Genomic DNA, 16,665 nt, shown 5'->3' on the forward strand with positions numbered 1-16,665 from the left:
AGCAACCATAAAGCCTGACCCATGAGAGAGTGAAACAAGAAAGGGAGGGGGGAGGAAAAACAGAGAGGGAACCTGCTTTAACTTCAGCTTCTGTCCTGCTGAGGGGCTTCAGCCCTGTGCTTCTGTGAAGGTAGGTGAGGCTGCTTCCCTCTGTCTCTGCTGCTTTTTCTTTATTATATGGGGCCCATAGAGTCATTCATTTCTATTTCAGTTTGAATGACTCCGGTTGATTCAGTTAGAATGGAGTAAAAATGAAGGAATTGTTGAATATGTTGTTCAGAAGTTTTTCAGGGTTTCTGTTTTGCTGTTAAATGTAAAATTAAAGCTAAAAACTGTTCAGTTTGTGTGCAGAGGATTTTCCTGCGGTGAAACCTGGGATAGTGGGTTACTGTTGAGGCAGCCTGCATTGTACGTGGAGAAGTTAAATCATCCAATCGTTTCCCAACACTGTGTTTTTAATTCGTCCTAGAGGATTTGGAGATTTGTCTCTGAAAGCCTCAGATTAAAGGAAAGAAAACAAAGTTTGTTCTCTGCCTATTCATCAAATCCAGCGAAGCTCCATTAATGGCTGACATCTGTATTTCTCTCCCTGGAACAGATTGTCTTTTGGATTTTTTCCTCATATAAAACTTTTAAAAGTTGCTCTTCAAGGTACGGATGGTACTCTGACACAGTCTTAAGTAGCAACCCAAGCTGGGGAGGATCCACACGACTGAAAGTAGCTGACTTGTGTGGCTAAAATTAATCTGAGGGCTGATTTGGAATGTTGCACTCGGACGGTAAGGCGTGGAGAAGACGACCCTCGCATGGCGAGAGATCTTCACAAAGGTCTGCTTGCTGAAGGAACCTTGGCTTTGCTCTTTTAAAAACCTGGACAGTAAATTTAACATCTAAATGGCAATCAAAACGGGAGTTTGGTTACTAAAACCTGAAAGGTTTATTGATAGAAAAGTAATCATTTCAGAGGATTTGTGTTTATATCCTCCACATCCAATTACTCACAAGTATTTTTATTTTTCTCAAGAGGCAAATTTCTCCTACCGCTTCATTACCTAATGTATGTAATGTTATTTTTTTTATTTAGATGCAAAGTTTCTTGGAGTGCAAGAATTTAAAACTCTGCCATACATATTTATTAAATCACAACAAAATAAAAGCAGGGAAATTAGATGCTGTGACTAAAGTTGTGATTGTGCTTTTAGGAGTTCACCAGATGGTTGGAGGTTGAAACCCAGTACTGAAAGGAATCAACACACAGCCAAAGAGTCCTGATTTACTTGTGTGCATAAACAAGCTGCCTTCAGAAAATTCATGTCTGAAACTTTTTAAGAGCTCAGTTACACTTTACCTGACAAATTCACTCTTTGGCAGGAAGAGAGGTAATGAAATAGGAGAAGCAGAATCTAAAAATTACACCTAGATTTTACCTAGGATGACGCTATGAGGCTTCTTTTATTAAAAGTGGAAAAAGATCTTCTGTCAATGAATTAGACAAGAAAACTAATTCATACTAAACAGCTTATAACAACAAAAAAACTGGAAACAATCATAATCTGCATCTTACTTGTTCAACACTAAGAGTAGATTTTTAATGTTTAAGTCTGAACAGTACCATGCCTAACAAAGGTTTTGAACTCAGACTCGTTACTTGAGTACTGTCACTGCAGGTAAATATTTGTATACATTTTTCTATATTTGAGCACAACAGGTTAATTTTCCCAGAAAAAAAATTTCTCACATTTTCCTAGAAACTTGGGTTAGAAATAAAAATCCAACTAAAAGACACTTGAGTGGATGATTCTTCTCTTTACTGCATTTCAGATTCATCTTGTGTATGGCTCTCCCTACTTCTGAAGAATATGATTTTTTTATTTATTTTAATTTTTTTTACTTTTTCACAGGAGTCTGAATTTGCAGCTCTCATACACATTTCTTATTAATAAACATTTAAAAAATCTATGGACCTGCCTTTTTAGTGCAGTTTTCTACTCCTAAATGTCAAATCTGTAATTATTAAATGTTGTACAGGTTCAGATTCAGCTGAGTTCCACCTCAAAGCAGCCACTTGCAGATGCATGAGTTTGACTTTTGACTGGAAAATGAACAGTCATCAGCCAACTGACAGAACAGGTGACAACCATCAGACGGCTTGGATCACAGATTGTTTGGTTGCATCTAGAAACTCTACAGGGACTGCTGGGGACAGATGAACCTTTATCATTGCATCAATTGTTTCCACTGAGGTGGACTGATGCAATAAAACGAGGGGCAACATTTAATGTCACTTTCTATTAAATTCTTTAGTTAAAGAAATTTTTAAAAAAAAGTTTATACTGGTTTATTCAGTCTAATCCCTGCTAGTATGATAAAACTTTGAATGCAGATAGAAGATTAAGCCAGACTTACAGGTTACAAATTTAACTTCTGTCCATGTCTGAATTAATTAAATACAATAAAAAATAAAACCAAAAACCGAAGTTACAAAGTTTGCAACTAAGTTTTCAAAGGAGCTGTGGGTGCAATCAAGGTCCTATTTTTTGTTTTCTTATCAATTTACATTAGTCTTAATAAAACCAGTTCATTAAAATACATATCACTTTTTCTTTATTGGCAGTGATATGTATTAAGTTTCTCCGTACATGAACTGGTGATTCATAATAAGAAGACTACGATGTATTCTGGCATTAACTCAGCAGTCATATTTTCATATTTCATTTCATGGTTGTGTTTCCTCTGAGAATAGGAGTAAATTGGTATTATTAAAAGTTTGTTCTCTGGTTTCTCTGTGTTCCATCGCATAAAGTTCAGAGGTCAACATTTGGGGAAAGACATAAACTGTTGTAAATGCAGATTCCTGTTTTAGTTCACGATTTACTGTTTCAAAGCTGAAACATTTTTTTCAAGGCTGGAAATACACATGATTCTGTTTCTATCATGATGGAAATGTTGGAGATCGTTAGGGTCAGATACAGTCATAACAAAAAGGGACTTTGCTAGTTTGTGCATTTTAAAAACAAATCAAAACCACTTGTTCATGGTGAAAGTAAATCCCAATTGAGTTGTTCTCCACATTGCCTCCTGAGCTGCATCTCCTCCTCTCCTTCTTATCCTTTAAATCTCCTCTATCTTCTTCGACCTGAGGTGTGATCCAGAGTTTGTGTCCTTGGCTTTACGCATTAGAGCCACTCAGCGGTGATGCGAAGCCAGCAGAGCTTGCGAGCCGCACAGGAACAAACTACCAGGTTTAATCAGGTGGTCTGATTCCATCATGTTTATGTCTGTTGCTGGATGCTTGCTTGTTAAGGAGGCCTGAAACTAGCGTCCAGGAAAACATCACTGATTGGTTTTAGATAAAGGAATTCATGACATTGTGAATTTAACATTGTACATTATTCTTAAAAAAACTGTTATTATCAGTTTATAACTTCATAAACTGATAATCCAAAAAAGATTGTTTTTGGATGGTAGCTTATTATGTTTGGCTTGGCTGACGACTTAAAGACATTATTTCAATAAAAGAGATAAACCTGATGTGCTTAAAGTACAACTCAATGTGTCCTCTAATAAAGTCTGTGACTTTGAGAAAGAGAGAGAGTAATGTTATAACAATGTTTCAGGATGACCGAGCCCTGAGACATGAGCAGAACATTTCATTTTTCTTGGTATCCATTGTTTGGTATGTCTGATCTTTTGCTGTAATCTGTCCTGAAACTTGATCTAGTGATACTACACAAACAACAGAGTACTTCTTCCAGAGTATGAAAATTCTACATTCAAATTGATTTAGTTGCATCTGTTTAGTCATTAATTCTCACTGTAGTGACAGGCAATGGGGGGAAACACAGAGATCCCAATTGCCAAAGATACATGCTCCTTCCAGTGAGTTTAGGGTCGGCACTGGTGTCTCTTCAAAGTATGATGTATTCAGAAAACTTTGGAAAAGAGACATCCAGGAGGCGTCAACACAAAGGAGCAGCAGCTTTATCTTGAATTTCCTATGGATGGTGAAGTTCCTCACTTTACCTTTTTCATCTGACAGAGAAAATCCAATTCAGTATTATTTTTGGACTTGATCCATGTCTTATGACATGAACCAGAACAAAAGCATAGAGAAAGCATGAGAGGTAGAACATTGAAACATTCTGAAATTATATTTATTTGGTATTAAACTCCTTTTAATGATATTTTATGCAAATCATTCTCTCTTTTTAATAAACCTTATTCTGTAACGTGGAGCGAGAGGATTTCACTCCTTTGTCATAGTTGGGGAAATCTCTGGACCAAAAATAAAACCATTGGCTGCTCAAACTCTGATGTCTCATGATATGTTTGTCTTGGTTAAAATTCTTATGTAGGATGAATCCTTTGCTCCTTGTTGGTGCGACAGTCGTCCGGCGTTAGTGTTAGCAGATATGTTTTGGGTGGGCCTGCTTCTGTATGGGTGTGTGTTTGTCAATGATAAATAAGGGATTGCTCTTTTCAGTCCTCTCTACATTCTGCTATTCTTAGTTGCTATGTGGTGAGCGAAGGGTTTAATGTTACAAGGACCTTGCTCTGTGTGTCTCATATGTTTCACTTACGCAGGACATCAGTCTGTGGTTAATCACCGTTTAGATGTTTTAAGGTGAAGCTTCTCTCAACTGCTTGGTTTGACAATTGGAGATGTATTTATTTTTTCTTTATTTAACATTTGTAAGCATTTGCTTAAAAGTTTAAGAAAATGTATTGAATTGTTTTCCTTTCTATCCTCAAATCCAGGGGTGTGCAGCGGTGTGTATGACTGACTGTGAGTGTATGTGAGCCATGTCGGACCCAAGGAACATCGATGAGGATGCCATCCTCAAAGGCCTCAGTGCTGAAGAGCTGGAGCAGCTGGAGTGTGAACTGCAGGAGATGGACCCTGAGGTATGGAGTGACAGTAAAACCTGCCAAGCGCTCAGCTTTGATCTCTGACACCTGGGCCTCAGGGGATTAATGGTCTTATTCAAACCTGGTGTGGGTTTTTCGGGTCATCAGTAGATTCATAGTTCTACTGAATTTTGACATTATCATTTAATTTTTCCTTCTGATGACTCCAACATGCAACCAAATCTACAAACCCGATTTAATAATCTCTGCATAATCTGTGCTAAATGCATTTTATCAGAATTGTATGCAAAAAATACTATGGCAAGCTCAATTCAAATTCAAATTAAAAAATGAAATGCTGTTGAAGCTCATTTAACTAAAGAGTTATTGTAGATGGTGAAGGATGTGGACAGGAAATGTCTCCTGTAGCAGTCTGTGTTACAACAAATTTGAAGAAGCCTCAGACTGAAGACAGTCTATGACAGCCTCATGAAGAGGATGCTCAGGGTTGTCCATAATTTTTCTTGATTTTATGTAAAATCTTTCTTTGCACCATCACAAAGATTGAAATGATGTCTAGCATCAAGGCATTGTTTCACTTTTGGAGCACCTTGCTAGTGTGTTCATTCCCTTTGAACCATTTCACATTTTAACAAATGTTAATGTGTGCTCTGGGTTTTTATGTGATAGACAAAAAAGGTACCTGAAATAAAAATATCCCTGCTATCACTATTTTTTATGATTGGGATGGTGTTTTCAGGGTTATGAACAGTGTTTACCTCCATAAAGCTCTTTGCACCTAGGAATCTCATGAGATCCAAATTGTCAACCTGTCTGCTGCAGCACCTACATAACTTTGAGCAAACGGCATAAAAATTCTCCATTATGTTCCTTCTGCCTGCTGTGTTATTTAGTGTTCATGATTCTGATTATTCACTAATGTTCTTTAGCAAACCTCTGGGGGCTTCAAAGAACATATTCCTGTATCTTTGAGATGTTTCATTTGGACATTGTTTTGATCTTGTGTTCTCCCAGAATGCCATGCTCCCAGCTGGCATGCGGCAACGAGACCAGACCAAGAAGGGCCCAACGGGGCCGTTTGACCGTGAAGCCCTGCTGCAGCACCTGGAGAAGCAGGCTCTGGAGCACCCTGACAGGGAAGACCTGGTGCCCTTCACCGGGAAAAAGAAGGGTCAGAGAAAGTAGTTTCTCTGAACTCTTTGAAATTAAAATGCAATTTGTGTCATTTAGATCTGCATTTTGGAAAACAAAACGCTACTAAAGGAGTTCCTCAGCTCTATTTTGTGCATTTCAAAAGGCTTTTTCATGCTCTTTCCATCAGCTCTACAGTGTTGGGGTCTGTGATGCACCGCTGCGCCAAAGTTCAGTGCTCTTGGTTTCAGATCTGTGTGGGATTTTGCAGCTGACTGACTTTTGAGGCCACATTCATTAAGCAGCTGCAGTCCAGCATCTTTAGACCTAAAATATCTGCAAGAGAGTGTGCTTCAGATGAAGTTTATTAGATTTATTAAATAGGAATTAGAAATGCAACAAGTACTTTTGTATTGCCAGGTGCTGTTGTGTAGATTTATTCACATAAGAAAAATGATAAAGTAGTGCTTCATAGCTCTTAAACACTTTTATCAGAACTATCATCTGTCAAAACAGAGAAAGAAATCTGCAGAACATCATTTAATATAATACGCATAAATATTAGATTGCTTTGAATATTGCAGTTATGCTGTTTGATTTTCTTTTTGTCTGTACTCCAGGAAAGAAATTTGTGCCTAAGAAGCCAAAGGAGATTCCCTTGCATGAGCAGGTGATCCTGGAGCCAGAGCTGGAAGAAGCTTTGAAAAACGCCACAGATGCAGAGATGTGCGACATTGCAGGTTAGAAAACCTTCACAGTGCTGATCAAACACTTAAGATTAACTAAATATGTTCCTTTGACTGAAAACTGTCTGTGCCTAAGATCATAAATGGTTTTATAGGATATCATTTAAGATGCTGTTTTGCAGCAAGAAATCTAAAAAAAAAGAAAAAAAGTTTATTTTGCTCTGCCATATTTTGTCTTTCCCCATTCAGTTTCCCACCAACAGCTGCCATCTAACCCATAATAATGGCCCACAATGCATAGTGTGATTTTGTTGTTTTCACAACGGCCGCTGTGACCCACATAGTTCAATCCTGTAGGGCTGTTGTCTCTGCCGTTGGCTTCAAATTGTTTCCCTCAACACTAAGATGGCAAAGTTGTCCCAAGTTAACAGACGCTGCCAGAAACGCAGCAAGCTCCAATTCCCCGAGCTCAGCAAACACTAAAATAAATAAGCCTGGCTGCAGGCCACTGAAGAAAGGGTGGAGAGGATGTAGGGATGGTGAGAGCAAAGATACTGTATCTGCCCCAAGCAGACATGTGTGAAGGCTCTGTGTTGGGTGATAAAGCCACAGTTTTCCATGTTTCCTGAAGGTCGGAATCCTTAAACTTCAGTTTAGGATCCAGAATGTGCCGTGCTTCGCTGCTTCAAAGTAATGGCTGCTAATTGGAGAAGTTGGGTCTGTCTGCGGTGGATGACACTGAATCATTAAGAGAGTCAACTTTATTGAGAGTGACAAAGCAGGCCGAACAAGCAGTCACACTCTCCTGACAGTCCGGTCAGACGAGCAGGCATCTGGAAAAGCAGAACGAGGGGGTGTGTTTGTCCAGCAGCCGCGTGTTTGACCCTGGACAGCATCCAGATCAGGATTAAATCTCAGTTAGCCCCTGTGAGGCTTTGTGTGGGCTAACATATTAAAAAAATGCATAAAATATCCAATCTGAGCTCAGATATCACCAGGCAGGTTAAACAGAAAAGTTGGATTTAAAATTTTGTCCTGATTTTGACAAACACATTTAATCTGAGTTCAAATATTTTAGTTCAATAGTCTACTTTGAGCCAGAAAGCTCAAATTTGTCAGGGCCAAACCGGATGACGTCCAGGTGTTAATGGCCAGAAACACCTCTATCTCGCTCCCAGAAATCCCTGTCCCCTTAACTAGCAGCTGTCCCCCCCCTGGCTTCTCTTTTCTCTCAAGGCCCTTCCCATGGTTCCCCTCTCCGGGTCAGGAGGCTGGTGGGTGGGGAGGTGGGTGCTGTCACAGCAGTTGGCTTCTACATCAGATGGGTGCTGGCAGTTTACAAGACCAAGCAAAAAAAACAAACAAAAAAAACCAACAGTCTGCCTCCTGCTGGTGACAAACTGTAATAGCAGCAGAAAAACAGCAAAATTCGGCTAAAATACGTTTACTTTCACTTCACCTTTAAGTAAATGAAGAAACATACTGTTTTGAATCCTTAAGTACTGGTCCATAAAACGTTTTATTTTGAAAAATACTTTTATCTTCCTATACTAGAAGCATTTGTTGTATATGTTATTATATTCGCTGCACACTTGCAAATTGTTGCCAGGTACCTGATTCAATTGGTTTTAGCTTATTTATATGGTGCTTATTCACAATTAATATAAATGTCAAATATAAACACCAACTCATTATTGAAATTGTGGTACTACATCTTGCATGTTTTTAAACTGCATATCAGCAAAAATATGGCACTTCTCACCTAATGAGTGTTGGATGTTGTTTAGAGGATTTAATAGCTTCAGAAATTATTACCAACTACAAAGGTAGGACAAACTTCTTTAAAAAAGTTTGTGTTTATTTCACAAACACAAACTCACTGGGAAAACTGAGCCTTTGATTCCAAAGCAAAACATGTGAGAAAATTAGAAAATTATTATTTTTTTGTCATATTTCTTTTTAAAATAAAAAAATATAGTTTAAACTGAAACATACTTAAAGATTAGTTTTAGAACCATGTTTCTGAGAACTGTTTTATATCTTTAGATTAGAAATATCTTTATTGTCCCACAGTGGAGACATTTAACTACCAGCAGCAAGATAAATGTAAATATAGGCATGCATATTCAAATATATGCATGTATATTCAAACTAAAATGAACAAAAATATAAAAACAGAAAAATAAGAGTAAAATAGTGTAAAATAAGGCCAAATTTACAAAATATATGTCTATATACTGTATTTCTTGCTAAGAAGTATACGCTAACTATAATAACATTCCCTTTGAAATATTCATTTTAAACATCATCACAGTCAGATTGTTTTTGTTTCTTTTTTTTCAATTATTTCTTTTGTGTATGAATGTGGCTTACAATTTTCTTTTTTGCTGTCATTTATCTTTTAACAAATGATTTAACAAATCCTGTCAAATGTGAATTTCCATCCATCCATCTTTGCAAAACTCTGATAGAACATCCAGGTTCCTACTAAGCTCAGTAGAAATAAAACTATATTTCTGCTTTCGAAAAACATGCAAAGAAGCTTACATTTTATTATGACACGCACAGAATCCAGAAGTCTTTAGGTTTTAAATCCAAAAGTAGAACAGAAGAAAATAAAAATCTGGTTTACCAACAAGCCAGTGTGTAAAAACTTATCTTCGGACACAGTAGCAGCACAGATTTAAAAAAGAAAATGGACTGTAAAGTAGGCTGTGGCATGTACTTTGATTTAAATATAAACATATTTATATCTCAGCAGTGACCATGCCACAGCTGTGTAGTGATAGTTTTCCTCTCCTTGCAGCCATCCTTGGAATGTACACACTGATGAGCAACAAGCAGTACTACGATGCTCTGGGCACCACAGGCACAATCGCTAACACAGAGGGCATCAACAGTGAGTGATACTCATTCTAGAAAGGCAGATTAGTTGGATAGTGCTGTATAATCAAGATTCATTTCATTCTGCATCTCTTTAGCCTCACTTGTGTCTTCCTGTTGCATCCAGGTGTTGTGAAACCAGATCCATTCAAGAGCTTCCCTGAAGAACCTCCAAACCCCACCAATGTGGAGGAGACCCTCGAGAGAATCCTCAACAATGACAGCTCTCTGACTGAGGTCAACCTGAACAACATCAAGGTAGTTTCAGGGGTACTTTACAGCAAGAATAGCAAAAGTCTGCTACTTAATTCATTTTTTGGTTCATCCAAAAAAACTACTTTTTCAAGCTGTTTTTTGCCAAACATTTGTCATATCACCATGTGCCACAACACAAAGTCTATTAAATAGTTTAGGTCATTTGAAGCTGGCTCAAATAAAGACAAATGATTTAACCTTTTGTAGGACATTCCCATCCCAACACTAAAGGAGGTCTTTGACGCAATGAAGGAGAACTCCCATGTAGAGGTTTTAAGCATTGCTGCAACTCGTAGCAATGACCCTGTGGCTTATGTGAGTACATTGGTGTTTTCATTAACAGTAACAGCAAAAAAAAAAAAAGTTTAAGATTTTGTGTTATGACTTCATTTATTTTTTTACAAATTAGATATATTGCTTACTAGGATATGTACTTACGCAGTTTTGTGTAAATAAATAAAATATTAATATTTCCTTAAACTATTCAAAAATCATCATCCTTTAAGTGTTTGTTGTAAGATTTTTATCTGTTAAACAAAAGAGATAATGCAAACGTAGAGCATGTGATCATATTATGTGTGTTGTTTCCAGGCATGTGCTGAGATGCTACAGGAGAACACCAGCTTGCAGAGTCTTAACATTGAGTCCAATTTTATTACTTCCGATGGCATGATGGCCATCATTAAAGCCATGGCTAACAACGCCACACTGGTGGAGCTCAAGATTGACAACCAGGTAGGAAACAGATGTGACCATTTTTTTCAAGCAATGCATTTAGTTAGGCTAATCAGTACCAGTAAAAAACAGCAAAATAATAAGAGATGAATCCATTCCTGTTCTTTTATGCAGAGGCAGAAGCTGGGAGACACAGTCGAGATGGAGATTGCCTCCATGTTGGAAAACAACTCCAGCATTCTTAAGTTCGGCTACCATTTCAACCAGCAGGGTCCCCGCGCCAGAGCCGCCATGGCCATTACAAGAAACAATGACATGAGTGAGTACTGCCCAGTCTGCTTAGAACAACATGAATTGTTAAGGTTTTGCTTTGGTAATCAAAAATAGATCAACACAGGCAAACAGGAACACTTGAAAGTGGCTTACATACACATCATGGGCTTGCATGTCTGGAAAAAGAATTTTTGGCTTTTAACAATGTATTTGAACCATTATTTGAGATGATCATATAACAAACTATTTCAATTAATATATTTTTATTGGAATAAAGTTTATGCCCTTTAATCTATCCCCAAATCATTTATGATCCATTTGGGATCTTTGTCCTGTCAGAACATTAGCCATCTAGCTGCTAATTGAACTGAAGTTGGAAGTCATTTCTTATTTCATTCACCTTGTGCAATGAGCCAATAGCTCTGGTACTGAAACAGATTAAAGCACCATCTTGTTCAAAAGCTAAGTCTTTAGGCTTGAAAAGCTCCTCCAAACATCTAATTTGAAGGTGAAACTGTTTTTTTTTTTTTTGTCATTTGCAGTTTACAACTGCAATTTGTAAACTGCAGTAGCTTGAGGTTTGGTGTTTCCTGAATGTTTTAATTAATTTTCTCTCATCTGACATACCGGACAAATAAAGCTGTGGCAAAATCAACTAGCATTACAATTCCAAACACATCAAAAATGATTTTGCAATGAATAAAGCAGTCTGACATTTAAGCTTCTGTCCCTGACCTTAAACCTAAAAGAAGTAAATGCCGAGTCTATACCAGAAAATCAAATTATTTAAAATGTAGCAATTCTGTTGATAGGAGTGATCAAATAATCACCTAGAGTAAATCCAGAAGTTTTTGTTTGTTATGGAACTTGTAAAGGAACATTTACAAATGTTTTTATATATTTCAGCTTTTATATGTCCTTTTCGCTATGCAAATCTAAAAAGAAAAGTAACAAAAACTCTCTAGCAATCATACTTCCCATATTGCTTGTTGTATATTCATTTCATTTCAAGATAAGACAAAATCTATGAAATAATGATTTTGATAAGAGTTTTTATCAGAACTGCATTTGCCTTTTAGAAAAGAAAATCACTGTTTTTGGAGCAACCACAACAGAGTGAAAATGTGACTGTAAGATCTCTTTGCCTTACAGTTCGCCAACAGAGACTGAGATGAAGCAAACAGGAGAAACACTTAAGCCCTTCGGAGCCTGAAAAGACCTCTGATGTCAGCGATGCGACAGCTTTCTCTGTCAGGGGTGTGAAAGAGACGAACAAATCATCCCAAATTAATCTGAACCATGTCCAACTTCCATGCTTAACCATTTCATTTCATTTACTGCTGAATTCATTATAAAATGATGTGATCAAATGTGCTGTGTCTTTTTTGTGATTTAATTTGTTCATCACCAACATCATCATCACAGAAAATTATTTGATTCATGGAAACTTTTTCACTTTTGTGGTGCTAAATCTTTTGTGGGGAGGGAACCTGTAAATATTTTCAATAAAAATATCTATTGGACTATTTTTTTCTACATCTCTGGCAAGTTTAATTTTGTTTCTTCTACACACAGTTGCACATATGGAAATTATGGTCAACTAATGGCCGATCTATTTATATGAGTCACAAAACGTTTCTTAGGATCACATTCTCTGTATATTTCAGGCAAAATTATATAACTTGAAAATATTACTGAATTTTAAGAACAAATGAATCACATCAAATTAATTATTTTAATTCTTTCCCGATCCAATGACTTTTCCCAAACACCAGAGCTATTTTTACACCCTGTGCCCTCCCTTTCTTGACCCTGATGCAAAACAGAAATTAGCCCGCTGAGCTTGAGTTACCCTGTTCCAAATATAAGAACCAACTTTAAGAGAGCTGCACTTTTGTGAACCCAGACATCTACAAACAGAAGCAGCTGCTAACCTATGAGGATTTCAACTCCTATGATCCTCATGCCAACATGCTCTTTTTTTCTTTGTACTATTGAGACTAGGCACCACATCTGGCTTGCTATGATTTTGACACAATATTGTTGTGAGTAGCATGATCCTCATGGAAAACTATAAAAGTATTTCTGGAAATTATTAAAGTAAACATTTTACTGATCCTAATAAATGTTCATTTTTGTGTTAATAAAGACATTCATTGGGGAAGAAAACGAACAGTGAATCAAACAGACATATTGACCCCAATGAAAAAAAATAAAATAAAATAAAATGCATCAAGCTAATCAAATTTAGCCCTAATAGTCATGCAAACAATATAATTAGGTATTAGAGAATTAACTTTTAGAAAATCATCTAAAGTGTGAAAGAGGAAATGTCTACTGCTCAGATCTCAAACTTTGATAACAGACATGCTAATGGCTGGGTGAAATACAAGAATGGTTTTGTATACGTTTCTGAGTATTTGCACAAAGATTACACTTACAATATGACAACCAAGTAGATTTAAAGTTATTTAAGCAATTAAATCTGATCATTTTGCTCCTGAACTCTTAAGTTATCCATTGTTGATTCCTGTATGGATCCAGCAAGTTGACATTTTTTAAGCTAATTCACAATCATTTGACTTTATGCATGTGCTTGTTGAATGCCATTTTAGTAGAAGTAGTAGTATTACTATTCAATAACTTCCAGCAAGTGAAGTGGAAATAACTTTTGTGTATTTGGAAACCCACAGAGTTTAACAGAAGCAGAAAAATGCTGCATGTTCTGTAGTTTTTAAACCATGAGAATGCAATGCTTGGAGGTTCAGTGACAGAACGGCTGTTATTGCTAAACAGAAATTACATTCTTAATGCACGGGTGGACTTGTAAAGTTAATGTGACCTGATACCTGTTAGGAAGAAGCCTAGAATGTATACCTGATATATTGCTATAAACACCCAAAGTAAAAGTAGATGAGAGTAATATGTATTAAAGAAACATAACAGCAACGTTAAAGTTATTTGGAATTTACCTTGTGCAAACATTTGCACTTTATTTCATACCAGCAGGTTTCGGCCCACAAAACATGTCTGTTGACATGCAGGCGGTGCTGGTGAGTTGCAACACCTTATCAAGCAAGACACTGCAGTCATAAAGGTTCAAAAGGAAAACAAAGACAACATAGTTGCTTTAACATCCCACTGCAGTGGATGTGAAAAAAAGATTTTAAAGAATCAGAAAAAAAAAGAAACACGCTGTGATGGAAGACCAGAAAATTGTTTAGTTAGTTTCACAATGTCCTCCACTGATGCGAGTTCTGGTTCTTCAAAACAGAATTGTTGCTCAAGCGTACCACTGTGGTACAATACGAGGCGTCTCACAGCTCTTTGTTGTGACACTAGCTTGTAGATAAGGGAACAAGCGGTGCAGGTTCTTCCTCATCAGAGTCAAACTCCACATTCTCGTCTTTGACCCACTGTCCTTTACGATCTTGCACCCACCCATCACTTAAAAAAACAAACAACACATAATGTAATCACTTTGCTTCGGTTCCAACAATAAGAGGAAATAATAAAAAATATTTTTCACCTTTTCAGTTTGAGATAGTGCTCCATTTCCCTTCTCCTCTGTGCTGTTAGAGGTTCTGCAGCTTCTGTTAATGCAGCCAGGTCTTCTGTTTTGACTAATGTTGATGACAATTCATCATCAAAAAAATTTAATAACTTCAGAAATGAAACAACATTAGCACATTAATTTCCAGTGAGACTTTACCTGCGTTAGAGTCATCGTTATTGCTTGCTGATATTTCTGAAACTTCAGTTTTACAGGATGCAGATGGAGATTTGCTGTGTAGGTTTCCAGAGGCACCTGAGCCAGTACTCATAGGTCTTCTTTCAGATTTTGTACTTGGAAAGAATGACAGAAGCTATAGTTTAAATTGAGATATTCATTGTGTGAATAAAATAAAAGGGAACTGCACATCACACAGACACACCTGGTTTTTCTGTGGCAGCTGTTATAGGGGACAGTCTTTAGTAAAGCATGATGGGTGAGTTTCCGTGTTTGTGCCAGTAAAGGGGCTGAACTGGAGGGTTCCTGAAAGCACAACAAAACCCTTTTTATTAAATTACATTCTCTCTCAAATGCTGCTATGAGCTCACTGAAGCAACCATTCTGGTAAATAATCTGCTAGTATGCAACATTCAGGCACCAAACTGCTTTAAAATGTATGGCAGGGTTCAATTTGTCAGAGCCAGAAGATATTCCCGGAGACACCACGTAGCACATTTCACACAAAACAACATGATTTAAGTGTTAGTCAAGGACAGCTTGTTGAGCTCATGTTGTTTTTGATGATGATTCATTTGCCCTCTGGTAAATTTGACTACTGCCTACAGTTTTCCCACACATCTTCATATGTACCGTGGTAATTATATTCAAAACTAATTCCCTGGAGTTTAACTGCCAAGCCTGGAATAAATTACATAAATAAAAAGCTTTGCATAGTCTTATGATTATTTTAACAATGTGACACAAATTATAGTTGCTTGCTTTTTGTTTTTTTAGCAACGGTAGGTATGTTTGTGATGCAAAAACAATAGCATGTGAAACTGAGAAAAATGCTATAAAAATGTCAGAGTTTCAAAGTTAAATTTTAGAGTTCTATTCTTTTTGGAAAACTTAAATTGTTGCATTCAGGTAGATTATTTATCCTCCACAAACTGTTAAAGAGCATTCACAAGAATCATTAACTGAAGGTCCCCAGGTAACCCCACGAGGCTCTGGCTGTTAAAGGAGGACCCAAACAGTGTTAAAATGTTATGGCTGAGTGGTGAACACAGAACAGAGTGAACATGGAGAAAACCACCAACCTGTTGTCTTTCTTCAGACTGGATATAGTTTTCATGTTGTCTTTTCGATATTTCATTCTTCAGCTTTGCTTTCTTGCCGTAGAACGCTTTCAATCCTGAAAACGCACCAGGAAAAAAGAATGCAGCTTTCTAACAAATCAATATAATGAATTACAAGAACGTTGACATTTACTATTCATCATATCGGTATCACTAAAATGAAAAAAATGCTATTCATTAAGACTAGCTTTAATAAACTGTTTTCTGATTAAATGAGTCAAAATTTATCTTGACCATCATTGACTGTCAAAATACCATATGAAGGTATTTTTCATTTATCAATAATGTAATAGAGTTTCAGTTAAATGTTTATTTAATCATAATGTTCCTTTGAAGTTGGACTTGTTCCTGGTGAGAGCTTGATACTGACTCTGTTTATAACCTTTATGGACAAAATTTCTAGGTGTCAAAGGAATCCATTTCTTGATGGCTGACCAGCTCAAGTAAGGTACCAATAGGACCATTGATATAAAAGAAGGCCTGCAAATGTTCTTTTTACAATATAAACATACAAGATGTTGCACAATTTTACTGTGCTAAGGTTTTGCATGATGGGAATTAAAAACTTTATGAAATTTATATTATTTTTATTATCCCACAGCATAAAAACTTGACAAGTTAACATGCTAATCATAAAAAAAATAAAATAAAAAAAAATCTCAAACCTGTTTTTGAAAAGGAATGAAATCATTGCTCCCTAAAGTGAATTTTTGTTTGGGAATCCTCACCTTCTAGATGCTTCTTTCCTTGCCTGTGGACTGTCAGCATGTCTACCGTATCAAACACGGGACGGTAGGAGCATATAAGACAAGTGTATCTAGAAATCAAACAGATAGCTGTTATTGTACCAATACAAATCCACTAGATTTCAGTTACAAACGCGTTTTAAGGCATAACTTACCTCCCATTTTTCATAAGAGCCGCTTCATCTTCCGGAATAAAATTAGACAAAAGGTCTGCCACACGACGTTTCTGGAAAACGTTTTAATAAATTTGGATATCAACAAATATTTTAAACTGCTCGTAATACAACCGATACACT

The 16,665-nt window shown here is 36.8% G+C and overlaps 2 protein-coding genes and 1 long non-coding RNA gene across 6 annotated transcripts in view; 1 reads left to right on the forward strand and 2 right to left on the reverse strand.

Moving 5' to 3' along the window:
• tmod4 (tropomodulin 4 (muscle)) lies at window positions 1-12,145 on the forward strand. 3 transcript variants are annotated; one of them, XM_032558338.1, is made up of 10 exons: window positions 1-130; window positions 4,759-4,905; window positions 5,884-6,040; window positions 6,621-6,740; window positions 9,493-9,585; window positions 9,697-9,827; window positions 10,032-10,139; window positions 10,416-10,559; window positions 10,674-10,818; window positions 11,925-12,145. In XM_032558338.1, exons 2-10 carry the CDS (start codon window positions 4,804-4,806, stop codon window positions 11,945-11,947), a joined length of 1,023 nt encoding a protein of 340 aa, XP_032414229.1. In that variant the 5' UTR covers window positions 1-130; window positions 4,759-4,803; the 3' UTR covers window positions 11,948-12,145. The 3 variants fall into 3 exon arrangements, with proteins under 3 accessions (XP_032414229.1, XP_032414230.1, XP_032414231.1); XM_032558339.1 differs by lacking the exon at window positions 1-130 and adding an exon at window positions 3,142-3,252; XM_032558340.1 differs by lacking the exon at window positions 1-130 and adding an exon at window positions 4,518-4,624.
• LOC116717178 (uncharacterized) overlaps window positions 11,755-16,665 on the reverse strand; it is a 21,451-nt gene continuing 16,540 nt past the window's right edge. The window contains exon 3 of the long non-coding RNA XR_004338702.1: window positions 11,755-12,756. This is a non-coding gene — a long non-coding RNA (uncharacterized LOC116717178). The remainder of the gene's footprint in view (window positions 12,757-16,665) is intronic.
• Window positions 13,971-16,665, reverse strand: part of scnm1 (sodium channel modifier 1) — a 3,540-nt gene continuing 845 nt past the window's right edge. For both annotated transcript variants that reach the window (XM_032558342.1, XM_032558341.1), the window contains exons 2-8: window positions 16,525-16,595; window positions 16,352-16,440; window positions 15,585-15,679; window positions 14,708-14,808; window positions 14,485-14,618; window positions 14,302-14,395; window positions 13,971-14,219 (exon numbers count right to left, since the gene is read on the reverse strand). In XM_032558342.1, the coding sequence (XP_032414233.1) occupies window positions 14,111-14,219; window positions 14,302-14,395; window positions 14,485-14,618; window positions 14,708-14,808; window positions 15,585-15,679; window positions 16,352-16,440; window positions 16,525-16,595 (693 nt within the window). In that variant the 3' untranslated portion in view covers window positions 13,971-14,110. The remainder of the gene's footprint in view (window positions 14,220-14,301; window positions 14,396-14,484; window positions 14,619-14,707; window positions 14,809-15,584; window positions 15,680-16,351; window positions 16,441-16,524; window positions 16,596-16,665) is intronic.

Source organism: Xiphophorus hellerii, chromosome 3, assembly GCF_003331165.1.
Source record: "Xiphophorus hellerii strain 12219 chromosome 3, Xiphophorus_hellerii-4.1, whole genome shotgun sequence".
Classification (NCBI taxonomy): Eukaryota; Metazoa; Chordata; class Actinopteri; order Cyprinodontiformes; family Poeciliidae; genus Xiphophorus; species Xiphophorus hellerii.